The sequence below is a fragment of the Nematolebias whitei genome, chromosome 6 (genome assembly GCF_014905685.2).
Source record: "Nematolebias whitei isolate Nwh7 chromosome 6, NemWhi1, whole genome shotgun sequence".
Classification (NCBI taxonomy): Eukaryota; Metazoa; Chordata; class Actinopteri; order Cyprinodontiformes; family Rivulidae; genus Nematolebias; species Nematolebias whitei.
The window spans coordinates 46,371,014-46,387,133 of NC_056503.1; the positions used below are offsets into that span (position 1 = coordinate 46,371,014).

The 16,120-nt window shown below is 45.5% G+C and overlaps 3 protein-coding genes across 3 annotated transcripts in view; 1 reads left to right on the forward strand and 2 right to left on the reverse strand.

Moving 5' to 3' along the window:
- The window catches only part of pgm2l1 (phosphoglucomutase 2-like 1), an 11,769-nt gene extending 5,156 nt beyond the window's left edge, over positions 1-6,613 (reverse strand). Inside the window, exons 1-3 of the mRNA XM_037677673.1 lie at positions 6,515-6,613; positions 3,274-3,441; positions 506-612 (exon numbers count right to left, since the gene is read on the reverse strand). Of these exons, the coding sequence (XP_037533601.1) occupies positions 506-612; positions 3,274-3,441; positions 6,515-6,613 (374 nt within the window). The remainder of the gene's footprint in view (positions 1-505; positions 613-3,273; positions 3,442-6,514) is intronic.
- A 1,165-nt stretch (positions 6,614-7,778) lies between these two features.
- lipt2 (lipoyl(octanoyl) transferase 2) lies at positions 7,779-9,317 on the reverse strand. Its single transcript, XM_037677698.1, has 4 exons — positions 9,271-9,317; positions 8,354-8,668; positions 8,161-8,287; positions 7,779-8,048 (listed from the first exon to the last, which is right to left on the reverse strand). Exons 2-4 carry the CDS (start codon positions 8,660-8,662, stop codon positions 7,789-7,791), a joined length of 696 nt encoding a protein of 231 aa, XP_037533626.1. The 5' UTR covers positions 8,663-8,668; positions 9,271-9,317; the 3' UTR covers positions 7,779-7,788.
- A 1,266-nt stretch (positions 9,318-10,583) lies between these two features.
- Positions 10,584-15,372, forward strand: rnf169 (ring finger protein 169). Its single transcript, XM_037677695.1, has 6 exons — positions 10,584-10,915; positions 12,907-12,977; positions 13,083-13,175; positions 13,255-13,355; positions 13,425-13,518; positions 13,981-15,372. The coding sequence occupies exons 1-6, from the start codon at positions 10,621-10,623 to the stop codon at positions 15,055-15,057; spliced, it is 1,731 nt and encodes a 576-aa protein (XP_037533623.1). The 5' UTR covers positions 10,584-10,620; the 3' UTR covers positions 15,058-15,372.
- Positions 15,373-16,120: the final 748 nt, after the last annotated feature.

The window sequence follows — 16,120 nt, forward strand, 5'->3', positions numbered from 1 at the left end:
GTGTGAGGCTGAGAACGTGAACCCCTGTGATAAACGAGGGACGACTGTATATATAGGGGGAGTGGTGGCGCAGAGGTTTGAAGATGGGCTTGTGATCGGAAAGTCACAGGTTCAACTCCCAGTGCTGTCAACATCAAAATGTATGTGTGTGTGTGTGTGTGTATGTATGTATATATATATATATATATTTTTATTTTTTTTAACCGGTTCAGGATCTTGGAAAATTCACGCTTTATTGTTTACGGCACCATCTGACCAGAACCAGGTTCTGACTGATAAAGTTTTGGTTCTAGTTTATTTTTTGTGTTTGGATGAAAGAATCGTGTTAGAAGAAAGCAAAGTTCTGAAGGTGGCCCAGTTCACACAGGAGGAACTCCTGCAGGAACCAAAGCTCCGTTTTCAGCTGATAAACACACAAAGCCGACAGAAAATAAATTACAGTATAACAAAGTTTAAAAATGTAATTTGTTCTTTTGTTTGAATCTTTGGTTCTGATGAGGTTTACCTCTGACTGCTGCAGCCGCTCTCCTCCTGACCTCTGGTGTCGAATCCAACAACCACTCCTCTGCTGCCGAGGTCAGCAAAGCACCTGCACAGGTACGTGTACAGCCCCTACAGACCAGAGACAGAGCAGATGTGACTCCAGCACCTGGGCGCACCCCGAATGGTTCTGGTTAGGTATGGGTCGGCCATCGGTTCAACGGTGGGAAAAGGTTTTAAAACACATTTTACCGTCACACCACTCAGATGGTTTCCATATATTTTAGTAAGAAACCAGAGACGAGCAGGTTTTTGTTTCTCACTCCGTCTGGTCACACTTTGTTTGGTAGCTGAGGACAAACTGTCCTAAACTTTTCTGCTCTTAAAAACAACGTCATCGGGTTGATTGTTCAGTTCATCTGGTGGATAACTCGGTCAGTCATGGCTTGTCTAACGGAGAACACTCTGTCCTTTCAAGCCAACACTGTATTGAAACAAACATTTCCAAAAAGCTACAATAGTTAGCATGTTAGCAGGTGAAATACATAGGCTTGCTAACGAGGCTAATAACCAGCTAACTTTGTGATTTTTTTAATTATTTTCTTGGTAATTAATACTGTCTGCACTCTGTGATATTTTAAACATGCATATATCAAAACGTTCAGCTCATTCAGGAGATGGAAGAAGTGACCTTTGGTTTTTGTGATTTTTGTACTTTTCAAAAATATTTACCTTTACAGTAGTCCCTCGCTGCTTCATAGTTCGACTTTCACGGTTTTTCAAAGTAAGATTGGACATGACACACAATTGGCCGATTGATGGATGAGCCACACGAGCGGCATGGATTGTTTATTTACAATAAATTATTTTTAATGGTTTAGCAAAATTCTGCAAAAAACAACAAACAAACAAGGAGCTCGATGTCCCTTGCCCAGTAGTGGGTTACTGGGGCCCCACACTGGAGCCAGGGCTAAGGGACGGGCTCGTCAGCGAGTGCCCTGTGACCGGGTCTACCCATGGGGTCTGGTCGGGCTCAGTGGGTAATGAACATGGGTTTACCTTCCTGTGGGCCCACCACCTGAAGGAAGGGTCATACGAGTTGGGTGCAAAGTGGTCCGAGTGCCCACTTTGCACTCTGACCGTGGTTTACCAAAGCTGGCTCTTGGGACATGGAACATAAGCTCTCTGTCGGGGAAGGAGCCTGAGCTTGTGTGTGAGGTTGAGAGGTTCCAGCACGATATGCAGTAGTTGGGTTCACCTTGACGCACAGCATGGGCTCTGGAACCAGTTTCCTTGAGCTGGACCTTATTCCACTCCAGAGTTGCCTATGGTGAGAGGCGCCGAGTTGGTGTGGGTCTACTCTCAGCCTCCCCACTTGGTACCTGTGTTGGAGTCTTCCTCGGTAGATGAGGGTAGCTTCCATGTGCCTTTAGGTGAGGAGACGGGCTCTTGTAATTTTTAGTGCCTATGTGCCAAACAGCAGTTCAGAGTATCCGGCCTTCTTGAAGTCCTTAGCAGTGGTGCTAGATGCACCTGTTGGGGACTTGAATGCCTATATGGGTAATGACTGTGACATGGAGGTGCGTGATCGGGAGGCACCTCTGATCTGAACTCAAATGGTGTTCCGTTACTGGGCTTCTGTGCTAGTCATATAGTTTGTCATCACAAACACCATGTTTGAACACAACAGAAGTGCCCTTGGCACCAGGACGCTCTAGGTCGTAGATCGATGGTTGACTTCATAGTCATGTCATCTCATTTGCAGCCGTTTGTTTTGGACACTCAGGTGAAGCTGAGCTGTCAACTGATCATCACCCAGTAGTGAGTTGGATCAGATGGCGGGAGAAGATGCCGGACAGACCTGGTAGACTCAAACGTGAGGGTTTGCTGGGAACACCTGGCAGAAGATTCTGCAACTCAAACCTCCAGGAGAGCTTTAACTGCATCCCAGCTGAGGCTGGGGACACTGAGTCCGAGTGGACCATGTTCCGCGCCTCAATTGTTGGGGTGGCTGCTTTGAGCCATGTCCAAAAGGTTGTTGGTGCTTCTTGCGGTGGCTATCCACAAACTAGGTGGTGGACACCGCGGGTTAGGGAGGCTGTCAAGCTGAAAAAGGATCCTATCAGGCCTTGTTGGCTGGTGGGACTCAGGAGGCAGCAGAGAAGTACTGGAGGGCCAAGCGGTCCGCAGCCTTGGCTGTCGCTGAGGTAAAAGCTCAGCGAGACTTGGATAAAGACTCTCGGTCGGCTCTGAGGAGATTCTGGCAAACCATCAGGTGGCTGAGGAGGAGAAAGCAGCTCTTTACTAACACGGTGTTCAGTGAAGGTGGGCTGCTGCTGACCTCAACCAGAGGAGGAGTTGGATGAAAGACGCCTGAGCCTCTCTGCTCAAGCTGCTGTCCTCATGACCCGAACAAGCGAAATATCATGGATGGATGATAAAAATGTTATACATTTTTAAAAAACTGATCACATATTGGTTTAAATTTTATTTTGAGTTCAGGAAAATGTTGACAGATTTTAAAACAGAGTGATGTCAATGTGTTCTTTTGTGTTGACCCTTCTCATTATTTATATAACATTAAAACAATTACAAATATATTATTTTACACGTAGCGTAAATATTCAGTTAAATGGCCTTTTTTAGGTAGTAGAGTATTTAAAATTTTGTTTTTAAACAAAAGCAAATAAATTGTGAATTGTTTATAAATTTTAAACAGCAAAACCGTAGTATTTTTACTAAATACCCGTCATGTCAACCCATACCTGGTTCTGGTGTATGAACTGGTCTCACCTGCGTGGACTGGATGATGGTAAGATCGTTGATCCGGTTGAATCCAGCTCCCATCGGCGCTCGGAGTCCGGCAGTACCAAAGCTCACTCTGTTGCAGAATCTGGACCATAGATCATCCAGACGACCTGCTGCCACCAGAGAATCCACCTGAGCCCTGGTCCACGGGTTCTGCGGGACACAAAAAGAAAATCATCACTTTAGAGTCTCAGATTTTCTCTCCACAGAAACAACCACTGGCTCAATTCTTCTGTCGATCCTCGACCCTCAGCTGGTCCAGGTAAATGGACCTGCCTCTTATGGTTCTGGTAGAAGTTTATCCTAGTTTAAAAGGGCGTCGTTCCTCTCCACCTCTCTTAAACCAAAGAGGTGAGGTTCTACGCTGGTTCTGGTTCTAAAAGTTTAAATTGATCAGAGTGGTCTTTGTAGCACTGCCCTCAGTCACTGATGCTAGCAGGTCTGGACCAGGTCTGGACCAGCAGGGTTTCAGGCACACAGGCATGTTTTTGCAAGTCAATGTAGAAAAGACCATTTATTCTGGACCCAAGAAGAAACTCCATGTGGGTCTGTGGATGAGAATTATGAACACCCTTCATGTGTTAAACCCAAATCCAGACCCAAGTACGGTCCATTTAATCCACAAGAGAACGATAAAAAGCTGAGCCTCGCTGGACGGAGTTGAGGCAGCAGAACAATGTGTCTTTTTGTTTTGATCTAAAGTTTGTCTCTTTTCCAGGAATCTTCTGTAGGAAGAAGAGTTGGTGAGGATCAGCAGCCCCAACCACCAAGAGTCTGCGTTTGATTTATATTCAGCCACCGGCACGATACGTCAGAGGAAAATTTAAAAAAAATGATTGGATTATGGGATTACACAGATTCTAATCAGTCAAGAACATCAGAATAAAATAATTTCTATTAAAATTCAAATGAAAAACAATGCTGCTGAGAACAAGGAGCCCAACATTATTTAACACATTTTAAAAAAAAGTAAAAGGAGTTCTGGTAACAACCCTGACATCTGAGTTATTTTATTTATTCTCAGTCGTTCAGCTCAGAAGACAAAGATAGAAGTCCACATGTGCTGAATCTTTTCCTGGGCGCTGACCTTTATAGCAGAGGTCACAGCAGCCGCGACCTTTAGACCTCACAGCTCTGAACGAGGCGGTACCAGCAGCACAGAGAAGCATTTTCATATACGACCGTTTACAGCAGAAGCATCGGCACCCGTGTTCTGGTTCAGTAAATTAAGAACCGAGGTCAGAGTGAGCCGACCTACAGGGTCTGATCCTGCTTCTTTGGACCAGAACCAAACCAAAGATCCAGCTTGGTCTGAAGCAGATTCACTTCTAAAGCCACCAGAGTCCAGGCCTGGTTCTCCTTAAACCAACTGGACCTGGTTTTCTTTAAACATTTAAAAACTATGAAGAGTTCAGGAACAAAACATTTCCTCAAATGGACCTGGTTCCTGTTTGACCCACAAATAAACCGTCTAGATCAGGGGTGTCCAAATGTTGTCATACGTGGGCCAAAACCATCAAGATGAAATGACTCGTGGGCCACAAAAACGTGGATTTAACTCGAAACATGAACAATATTTTGGAGAAAGGACAAAAGTTTTCTTATTTTGGTGGAGAAATGGCTGTAGATCTAAACACTAAAAGCCTCATTAACACTAAGCTTATGTTTTTTATTAAAAAGGATTTAATTTATTTGGTTTGTTGGGTCTATGTTTGTTGTTTTCTTGTGTTTTGAAAATTAAGTTTAGTTTGTACTAAGCAACAAAAGCGTAATATGAGCAAGTGTCCTTTTAAAAGAGGGTCGATCATGGACGAGCCGAAAGGCTGATGGAAGTTCTGAAAAATCATCCAGATGTCAGTCGCTGCAACAGATTCATGTTTGAGCTCGTACGTAGATGACACCAAGTTATATTCATTTAAAAATGTCCAATTTCCATCTCAATTACTTTATCAACTGCAATTAGCCAAGTTTTATGAATCATTATTCAAAAGTCGGCTTTCTGGTAAAATCAGTAGGTTTTTGGTGCTTTGTACCATGAAGTGAAAATAAAAAGATTATAGCCAAACGTTTGTATTTAGCTTGATATTGCTCATTTTGAGAATAATGTTTTTCATACATTTTGCTGTTAAACCTAAACATTACATAAAAAAAGGATTACTTTTAAAAAGGATTACTAATGAATTTGCAGAAAGTCTGCATCAACCTCTTAAGCTTGCTGGCCAAAGTGATACCATACCAACTGCAGTTGTGGGCCGCACAGAACCACTCCAGGGGCCGCAAATGGCCCTCGGGCTGCACTTTGGACACCCGTGGTCTAGATCAACATGACTGATCCTGGATCCAGCGGTTTATGAGCCACTAGTAATACTGGTTCTAGAGGTTTCGCAGCAGTTGTTAACCCCGGTTCCAGATGTTTCTTGGTGAATAAAAGACCTGGTTACAGATGTTTTTCCGGTGATCATTAAACCTTGGTCCAGATGTTTCTCGGCAGTTATTTCTCTGTAAATAAAATGCCTGGTTCTAGATGTTTCTAGTTTAATAAAACGTCTGGTTCCAGATGTTTGTCAGTGATTGGACCTGCTGATGTTTGAGGCTGAAGATGGGATTAAAATCCCTCATTTCCCTCTGCATATATATATATATATATATATAAATTTCCTGCCTCCAACAGCTGAGTCACTCTGCTGTAAACCTGATAACCCAGATTATTAATATGCAGACCTAACCAACATCTGGCCCTGACTCAGATCTTTGCAGGACCATCCGGTTTTATACAGTTCAGAAAAACACACACACACAAACCAAAAATAATAAATAAAAACTTATATTTTTTCATCCACTAAGTGAGGTTCAGCTCAGTAAATCAGGTTAAATTTATGTTTTGAGTTTTTCAGCATCTTTTCAGGTGAAATCTTCCTCCAGCTCGATGTCAAACTAAAGGAATAAAATGGGATTAGGATTCTAAAGGAAACATGTCCAGGCCTCCAGAACAGAAATGTTTCATCCTTCTCGGAGTTTGTTACCTGCTCAGGTGAGTGACGCTTTAGTCAAAGTTTGTCACAACCGAATATAATAGTGTATGATAGAATATAATTTCTTGTCCCCAGAAACTTGTCTTGGATTAGAGTTTTCAGGTAGTCTCTGGGATAACGGGCGCTCAGGTAGCTTCCTGCGGTCAGCAGCCCGGCTGCCTCGGGGCTGAACTTTACTGCCGACAGGCACTCACCCGGTCCCACGTTAACCACTGGTGCACCGCCTTGTCCAACTGCGGGTCCCCGGTGCTCTGACATCTCATGTCAGCGTTCAAGTCTCCGGTATCCTCCATGCTAACCGACAAACGAGGCTAAAGCTCGGCCATCAGACAGGAGCGAACAGGTGTGGGGAAGCTCGGCGTTCAGTCTCCAGTCTTCGCCCGACGCTTAGCGCCGGGTCGTCACTGCGGCTGCGCGTCAACTGTGACCCCGCCTTTTCCGGTTAACGTTAGCTACAGTTAGCTAAAGCTAGCAGCTACGAGCATAGACATATGCGACTACACAGACGTATTTATGTCTATGTGTGGATACAGGGTAGACATACCACAAGAAACAGACAGCTAACCGGGAGGATTACGCTGCCACAACCCGGAGAAAAGTTTCATATAATCCAGAGAAAAGTTCACAAAGTTCACGAACACCAAAAACATCTGCAACGGAAACAAGTCACTTCCGGTTGTTAAGTATAATTTTGTTTTAGTCAAAAGTGAATTTTTTTTTTTCGCTCTTTAGTAGTGTTACTTTTAAAATCCTACAAGTATAAAAATATATATTAAAAAATTAAACCATAATCTGTAAAATATTAACGCAAAAAAATAGTATCCACTTCCGGTGTACTGCCTCAGCTGGGGAAGCTTTCCGAACTGGGATGTTCCGATCCCTGACGAGCAAGTCATATTGTTAAGAAGCACTGAATGAATCAGGACGGGTTCTGGTGTTTTGAATGTGGGCCAGACTGGTTTCTTTCAAAACTGGATCTAACTAAATAGACTCTCAGACAACAAGTTAAAGTGTAATCTGTGTTAAATATGTATTTATTGTGTTTTTAATCTGTTAATCCCTCCAAATACCGAGTTGGACAGCTGATAAACAGAAACAAGAGCAGCACATTTTAAAAGTAGCAAACACCTCTCCATCTTTAATCGGGTTCTGTTGGTTCGTGAATCACCTTCAACGAGTCGGGACCGTTTTCAGAAACTTCAGCACAAAAACTTATTTCAAAAGAAATTCGTTTGAAAAAAAAAAAATACCATGAGATATTTCTTAAAGAATTCTGTTAAACTGAACTTTTAATGAAAAAAAAAACGTTTCATTTGTTTTCATTAGTCCTGTTTTTAATAAATTAGGGCATAAGTAAATAAACTTTAGTAAGAAAAATGTAAATAATTTATTAATCAGTCTCAATTTAGGTAAAAAAAAAAACAGCTCGTTTGGACTCGGGTCGCACCAAGCCTCTCAGAATAACACTTTATGTCGACGACACGCTGCCATCCTCATCGGTCTCAGGTGTGTCTCCGTCAGTCAGACGACAGGTGAAATGCTCCGCGAAGGCATCCAGCAGGTGAGGAATGGCTTCCTCCACGCTGACGTCTCTCTGCAGCTCGCAGCTCAGCGACGTCACGCCTTTCCCTTCGATGCCACACGGTACGATGTGACGGAACCAGGACAAGTCCGTGTTACAGTTCAGAGCCAAACCGTGAGATGTGACGTAGCGCCCGCAGTGGATACCTGAAAACACAACAAACTGTAAGGACGGTAAGAAAAAACACCAGCAGCTAAAAGCTGAGTTTGAACCAGCAGCTAGAAGAGTTGCCAGTTAACCAGAGCATGGCCGACCTACCGATGGCGCAGATCTTGTTGTCTCCGACCCAAACTCCAGTGTGAGGAGACGTGGTTGCTTCGATACCGAACCTGCTGCAGAGGGTGATGATGGTCTTCTCCAGTTGACCGACATACCAACGAACACTCTGCCAGAACAGAACCGACGTTACGGGTCCAAACACATCACTGATCTCGTTCTGCTCATTTCTCACCTTTTTGAAGCTGCACAGGTTCAGAACCGGGTAGCAGACCAGCTGTCCTGGGCCATGGAAGGTGATGAGTCCTCCTCGGTTGGTGCGGTGGACGTCGGCACCCAGCAGCCGGAGCTGGTCCAGCAGGGCACCGGGGTACGGTTTGTGCCGGATCCCGGTAGTGTAAACAGGTGGGTGCTCGCACAGCAGCAGGGCGTGAGCCGGACTGGACTGGAGCCGGTTTAAATAGACCTGCTGCAGCCGAAGACCCTCCTGATAGGACAGCAGGCCCAGGCGGACCACCTCCACCAGAGGCCTGCCAGCCCGCATCCAGAACTGAAACAGGACCGGAAGAGGCATTCCAGTCAGAACAAACGTGTAAACGTTTCATCGGATCACACGCTCTGTTTTTATTAAAACTGGACACTGAAAGATTTTAACTTAACAGTTGCTACAAACATTTAACAAAGAAATAATTCTGATCCTTTTAAGAATGTTTCCAGATATCCAGGGCCTTCCTTTGCTTCATCTGACGTCAGAGAAACATTCCAACATCAGAGTCCTTCAGACGTGACGCTTTAGAGGAAACTGCTCAAATGTTTTTTTAATAACGGGAAAGCCCCAAAGAAAAGAGACGCTGCAGAACGTGCCCGAGAATCTCCCTGTTTTAGGCTTGCTTTGGTTCTCTAGAGATCCAGTTAAGGTGGTCGGAACCAACTTGGTTCCGTGACAAACTACAGGCCCTCACAGTGAGTTCGGCTTATTGATGTGATTAAACACAAACAGGTGGAGGCTGGAAAACGACTGGAAACACCTGGAATCCACAGAGCCGCGGTTTGACACGAAACAGTTTTATATCTCGGACTTCTTTTGTTAAGTTTTCAGTTTAAATCCATCGCGTTTCTGTGATTCAATCACATTTCTTCTGTTTATTTCACCTGACTGACCGTGGGTCACCGGGAATCCTCCTCAGCCATGTGGTTTCGCAGCTTCCGGTTTGCGCAGCCACAACCGGAACTTATCAAACCTTTCAAAATAAAACATTTTCACTTCATTATATAACATCAGGGGTTCCCAACCCTGGTCCTTGAGGAACACCACTCTGCACATTTGAGTGGCTTCTCTGCTCCGACGCACCTGATTTTATTAAATGGGTGATTTACAGGCTTCTGCAGAACATGGAGTAATTAAATCAATGCGTCAGGTGTGTTGGAGCAGGAAAACAACTAAAACGTGCAGAGTGGTGTTCCTCAGGGACCAGAGTAACCACTGCTATACATAAGAACGTATAGATGTTTGTGGTTCTATACGGTACAAAGAAAATGTATGTACAACAACTTGTAATAAAGCTAATAACACAAACATGTGCAACACTATGGCATACACCCGATGTAGTTGTAAATAAAAACAAGTACAGTAGTAGAAATAACTCAGTATATTACAGTGACAGGCATGATGACAGCTGCTTGTCTAAATGTGGATGTAGGAGTGTAAAAATCATATAGAATAAGCATTTCTCTGTCTGGATGACTACTGGTTGGAGTTGAGCTACTGCTAAGAATCAACAAGGGTGTGTAAGATTAAAGATAATGCTGTGTTTGATCTTTCTGACTGGACTTTCAGTTCTTTATGTTGTGATCCCTGAGCAGGAGTTTCAGAAACAAAATACTTACTGTGGAAATCTGGATTCCTCTGATGGTGGAAGTAAGGGTTTACAGCATGTTTAGAAGAATAATGGATGTGAGTCTTTTTTCCTATTCTAATTGCATGTTCTTTTCGTGTATGCGTGGGTTTTCTCCGGGTACCACGGTTTCCTCCCACAGACCAAAAACATGCATGTTAGGCTGATTGGTAACTCTAAATTGTCCCTAAGTGAGAGAGTGAATGGTTTGTCTGTTGATCTTTGTTCTTACTGTAAAGTGTCCTTGGGTGTCATGAAAGGCGCTTTTTAAATAAAATGATTATTATATTATTATTATTATTATTGTCTCGTTTGTCTCTATGTGTAAAATACGGTACTAAAAACAAGAACATTTGATTTTTCTATTGAAATTATCATTATCCTCTTGTGTTATTTTGGCTTATGTTAAACCATGTTTATGTTTTATTGTGCTATTGTTCTGTTCTGGTTTTATTTTGAAATTTGACTTCTGTCACGGGAGTCTCGCGCCGCTGTTTCCCAGCTGCGCGGTTGGCTGGCTGCACGCGCGTCCACTTTGCGCTCGCGCTGTTCGGGCCGAGGGGCGGGGTTTGTTTTGAGAGCGCAGAGAGAAGACTCACCAGGAAAGATGGCGACCGCAAGGTTCGCCGAACATCTTCACAGCTCGACCGGCACCGCCGCCGACATGTCCCGGTTAGCGCTCGGCTCCGGAGCCGGCGGGTACCGGTCCGGGTCCAACCCTCCGGAGAGCGGGGCGAAGAAGTGCGCGGCCTGCGCGGAGCGTCGACCCGGCGGCAGCCCGGCGGCCTGTTCCCTGTGCCCGGCCCGGAGAGTCCCGGGCAGCGAGGAGCGGCTCCGGAGAAGGAGTGACCCCGAGAGAGGCAGCAGCAGAGCGGGCAGGAGGGACTGCGACTGTCAGAGAGGTCGGTGTCTTTACCCGGGGAAGTCCAGCTCACATGTCGCTGAATTAGCTCCGTCTGCGTGATTGTTTCACCAAAGAACCGCTAAAAACAGAAAGCTTTTTAAATTTAAGACTAAGTTTATTAGGTATCCGGAGCTGAGTCTGAAAACTGCAGATTTTAGCTGTTTTCTGCTGACTTTAGCTTCCGTCAGTTTCTGCTGATTTTAGCTAGTTTCAGCCAGTGATGGGATTAAAACGATTGAATTGAAGCTGATAATCTCTGGTTAATCAAAGATAAATCAATGAAAACATGATCAGATTAACCCACGACTATCTTGAGACGCGTCCATGGTTCAGGTGGACCATCCAGAACTTGTCCAGACTTGTTCTTCTGCAGGTGGAACTCGCCATCAGAACTGAGAGTACTGATTTAAAGACTCCTTTGATTTTAGATACCACTGAGTTGTTCCGTCTCTTCTCTGAAGCCCAACTAAAATAATCTGGGATTTAATAATTACAACAACAATCTTCTGTTTCCGAGGTTAAAGTAGAAGTTTGTCTCCGGTCAGGATCCAGAGTCCAGTCTGCGTCCACCAGGTCTTGATGTTGTGCTGTTTTTAGTCTTGTTTTACTGTATTTGTTGTTTTCCTGGTTTGTTTTGTTCGTTTGCATTATTTGATTTAAATGTTCTGTAGAAGTAAAAGCAGAAAAATGGACACGTTTCTTTTAGCTGTGGTCCAACGTCTCTATGTTCTGCAGGAGTTCACCTGAAGACGGCAGATCTGGACCAGTTTGTAATTATTATTTGTCGTCGGTGGTTTTGGACTGGGACATCCAGACTGTTTCCTGTCAGAACACAGAATTACTGAGGCGGTCCGAGGCGCACCGGTTCACTGAGATTATGAAAGATAAATTGTTTTGTTGTTGTTTTAACATGTTCAAACGTCAAGCGACAGGTCTGCGGTCCACCAAGAGTCGCAGTCGGATAATCTGAGCCTTCTGTAGTAACATCTGTAATATCCTCATTGTTAATGTGTAAAAACTGTTAAAGTTCTGAAAACAGCACTTCAGTCATGGAAAGTCCAACTTTAAACTGATGGTTCTGCTGTGAAGTCTGAGCTGGAGAGGGTTTTGGCAGCCATCTTGTGAGGAGCTACGTGTGTCACTGAATGCACCTGTGGAAGGCAACATCTGCGGGATGATGGGTCCATGAGAGCTTTTACTTTAATAAACTTTGTGCATGAGAACAGAAGACGGTGTTTAACGAGCCGGGTCAACACAGACCACCGGCACACCACCACCTCTGGGATCATTCTAACCAGACCAGAACCGAAAGTTCTGTTAGTCCAAGCAGAGCTCTGCTCAGTTTAATTCACTCAAACAACAGAGAGGACGGAGACCTTGGCTCGTGAATTTAAGGTAAAAATCAATGGAGACGCATGTTTGCTATAATCTGGTGGAATATAAATATTAATATTGCTTAATTATAAGAACTGAAGCAGCAGACGCAGCCTCTCTCGCTGTGAGAGACACTCAGATGTTTAATAGTTTATTACCCGTCATCACCTTCATTTAGGGCAGCGGGGTGTCCTCCTTGGGAACTAGTCCAGGGAACCCTGATCGGTGCCCGGCCCTGCTCTGATTGGGTCAAACTGTGGCTCTGGTTCTCTCGCAGGCGCAGCATCACTTTAATCCCTGTATCATCATTAGATCGGGTGGCGTTAACAAGACCACAACAAAACCCACGTTTTTTTTTTCTCCTCTTCCATTTTTAAAGATGACGGAGAACTTTAATCCATGTCTGTTGTCCACCGGACGTCCTCGAGGCGAGATCTGCTTGTCCAAGATGAAAATAAGTTGTTTTGGATTAACGGAAACGGCTTACCCCCGTAAACTGTTGTCTCGTTAGCGTAGATGGCGTCGGTGCCAGCTGATCCTCCAGTGTTCTTCAGAACTGGACGTTCAGGAGAGTAGAAATGTGGGTTCTTCATGTGGTTTCTGTTGTTTCCTCAGAACTCTTCGTCTGTCCGGCTCTCCTCCCAAAGTCTGCAGACGTTCTCTCAGACCTGACCGGGAAGCACAAGGTGGGTCAGGACTCTGTGAGGTTCTATGAGCAGGTGATTGGACTCGTTTGGCTCTGATGCAGACCTGAGTATGAACCCCTGTTGTTTTGGTTCTTCTTGCTTCAGGTTCTGGTTTCTGATGACAGAGATGAGGCCAGGAGGAGGAACTCTCTGATCTGTAGAGACGATTCTGGGCCAGGCCGTCGTGTTGAAGAACCGGTGAGTCTGCCAGAACCACAGCTGATAAAATGTCTGCACTTTCTCCTGACGTTTCCTTAAACCAGCTGGGTTTTATCAGGGGGTTCTGTCCGACTCGGAGAACGAGGAGCCGATCAGCAGGAGGATCAAAAACATCTCAGCCTTCATCAGGAAAACCAAAAACTACTCGGCCTTCAGCAGGTGAGCGGACCGGGTCAAACATTCAGCACCCTCTGGGTCCGACCTCTGACCTTTGTGTTTCTTCCTCAGTGGATCTCAGAGGAGTCAGAGCTGCACCGACCCGATGGAGGATCAAGGAGGAAAGATGAAGGTCCTGATCCAACCAGCAGCCGCCATGGAGCGGGTATGTCCGAGACAAAAACACCTGAACGACCTGAGGGTTCCTCTCTGGTTCTGGTCCTACACTGTGGTCTCCAGTAATAGTCCTGGTCCAGTCCTTAGTTATTGTCCTCCGTAGTGGAGCGACCAGGGGGAATTGGAAATGTCCTCCGTTTGTGGATGTTGTGAGCGTGATATGCGCTGAAACCTTTTCAGCTTCTTCAGCAGCTTTCAGCTAAAATCGTTCAGCAGTTCACGCTGCATGTTCACAGGAAATGACATTTCTCAGGTTCTTCTTACGACCCGTCCGCCTTCTGGCCCTAAAACAAAATGTTTCTTTAAAGTCTGGATCATAGGAAGGAAAATGTAAAAAGATCCGTAGTCCAGGACGGTTTTGTAGATTCGTTTGCTCGGACCCAGACTACGAGCAGCTCTCAGAACTTGAAAATGTTTCTGCGGTTCTGATCCGACTCTGTGTTTCTGTCAGGTGGGAATCAGCCACAGCTCAGCAGCAGGAATCCTCCTGTCGTCGGAGAACAGCCGCTCCGTGTCGGCTCCCATCACGGCTCCGGACCGGAGACTCACCTGGAGGGCGGTTCTGACCTCCTGCACTCCTCTTGGCGTCCCCCCGTCCAGAACCGAGCGCTCCATCAGCCCTGAGAGCAACGACAGCATCTCAGAGGAGCTCAACCACTTCAAGCCCATTGTCTGCTCGCCGTGCACGCCACCCAAACGCCTGCCGGACGGTCGTCTCATGGAACCCACCATTGTAAAGTCCACTCCACGGAACCTGACCCGCGGACTGCAGAAGGTCACCAGCTACGAGGCGAGTCCGGCCGTCCTGCAGAAGTGGAGGCAGATCGAACTGGACCGGCAGAGCGTCAAAGTGAGCTCCAAGGCCACGCTGACGAGTCCAGTTTCTGAGCTCCACAGCAGGCCCACTGGAGGAAGTGGCGCCACAACGACCCGTCAACACCGAGCCGGAGACTGCGTGACGGTGTCGAACAAGAGGAAACTGCTGTTCGACTCTCCAGCCGGAGACTCCGAGGACTTCCAGAATCAGTCCGTAAAGATCCGAGTCCCTGCCATTCACTACGGTAGCAACACAATTCTGCGGGGATGTTCTGATGGAGAGCCAGCAAGAGGTACCACTGAGCCCTGCGGCGGGCCGGCGCTGTTCTGCCGGAAACACTCAGTCGCACCTTACGCCAACGACTCGAGTAAAGTAGTGCTCAAAGATTGGCAGAGTCCCAGGAAGGAGTGTGATGGCAGCATCCACAACCAGTCTACCTCCAGGAGGGGCAAGAAGAGGGTCCAGAAGACCAAACACCTGGACCCTGGTCTGGACCCAGACTTGAAGAGGAGCCAGCCTGTAATCCAGGAGGCATTTTGTCAGATCCAGCAGGACCGAGCGCTTGCCCTCAAACTGCAGAGACAGTTTGATCTGGAGAATCGGAGCCACAGGATAAGCCCGAACAGGTACTTCCTGCGGTCCTGGAGGTCTACGCAGAACCGCAGGAGGCGTGGCCTCAGGAGGTCCCGACGAATCGGCAAGAAGCGCTGATGAGTCGACTCGGCACAAAAACTGAAGAAGCAGAAAATATGCAAATAGACCCAAAGGTTCCTGAAAGTTTTTATATGATGAACGTTCTTCCAGACATCAGCAGAGCACCAAAACCACGGATCAGAACATCTGGTCGGACCTGACAGAGACCAGCTGAACCCTAAACGGGGCCCAAGGAGTTAGTTTAACCCTGAACTTGACTCGAAGACATTTTGAACCTAAACCCAATCCGAGAACATGTAACTAAAACTTAAACCAGACCTGAAAGGACTTTAGACTTGAAGTGAACCTGAGAAGGATTTTGATCAAGCTGGACCAGACCTGTGAAGTAGTTGGTTTATTTAACTCCAAACCTGACTCGAGAAGGAGTTGGTTTAAACCTGACCTGAGGAGGATTTGGTTTGATTATGACTTGAAGAGGAGTTAGTTTCAACCTGACGAGTTAGTTTCAACCAGGCTTGAGGAGATTGTTTGAATTTGTCTTAAAGAGTTAGTTTGAACCTGACCTGAGGAGGAGTTAATTTGAATGGGACTTAAGAACGACTTAGTTAAAACCTGACCTTATGAGTAATTAGTTTAAATTAGACTTGTGGGGGAGTTAGTTTGAACCTGACTTGAGGAGTTAGTTTGAACCTGGTTTGAGGAGGAGTTATTTTATGACGTGAGGAGTTAGTCAAAGTGTTTGAAGACGATCGATGACTTTAAACTTCAGCTGAGACCAAAATGTTCTGAGGTTCGGATGACTCGACAGCTTCCTGTTTTTATTCTGCAGCTACTGACCGCTGATTATCTTCTGATCGGCACAAGAGGTGCACCAATTCTGATTTTATTTATTTTTGTTAGTTTTTATTTTCTGCTTATTGTTCTGACAGCTGTTTGGATGATGAAGCAATCCTTTGATCTAATTTATTTTCAGATCTAAGCAGCAGCTGGTTGGCTGAACGACGCTCCGACTCTATGAACTCACCTCTGATGTATTAAGATTTTATTTTTCTAAAGCCTTGTTTTATCAGTGACCACATCAGACCTGTGTGTCCCACATCAGACCTGTGTGTCCCACATC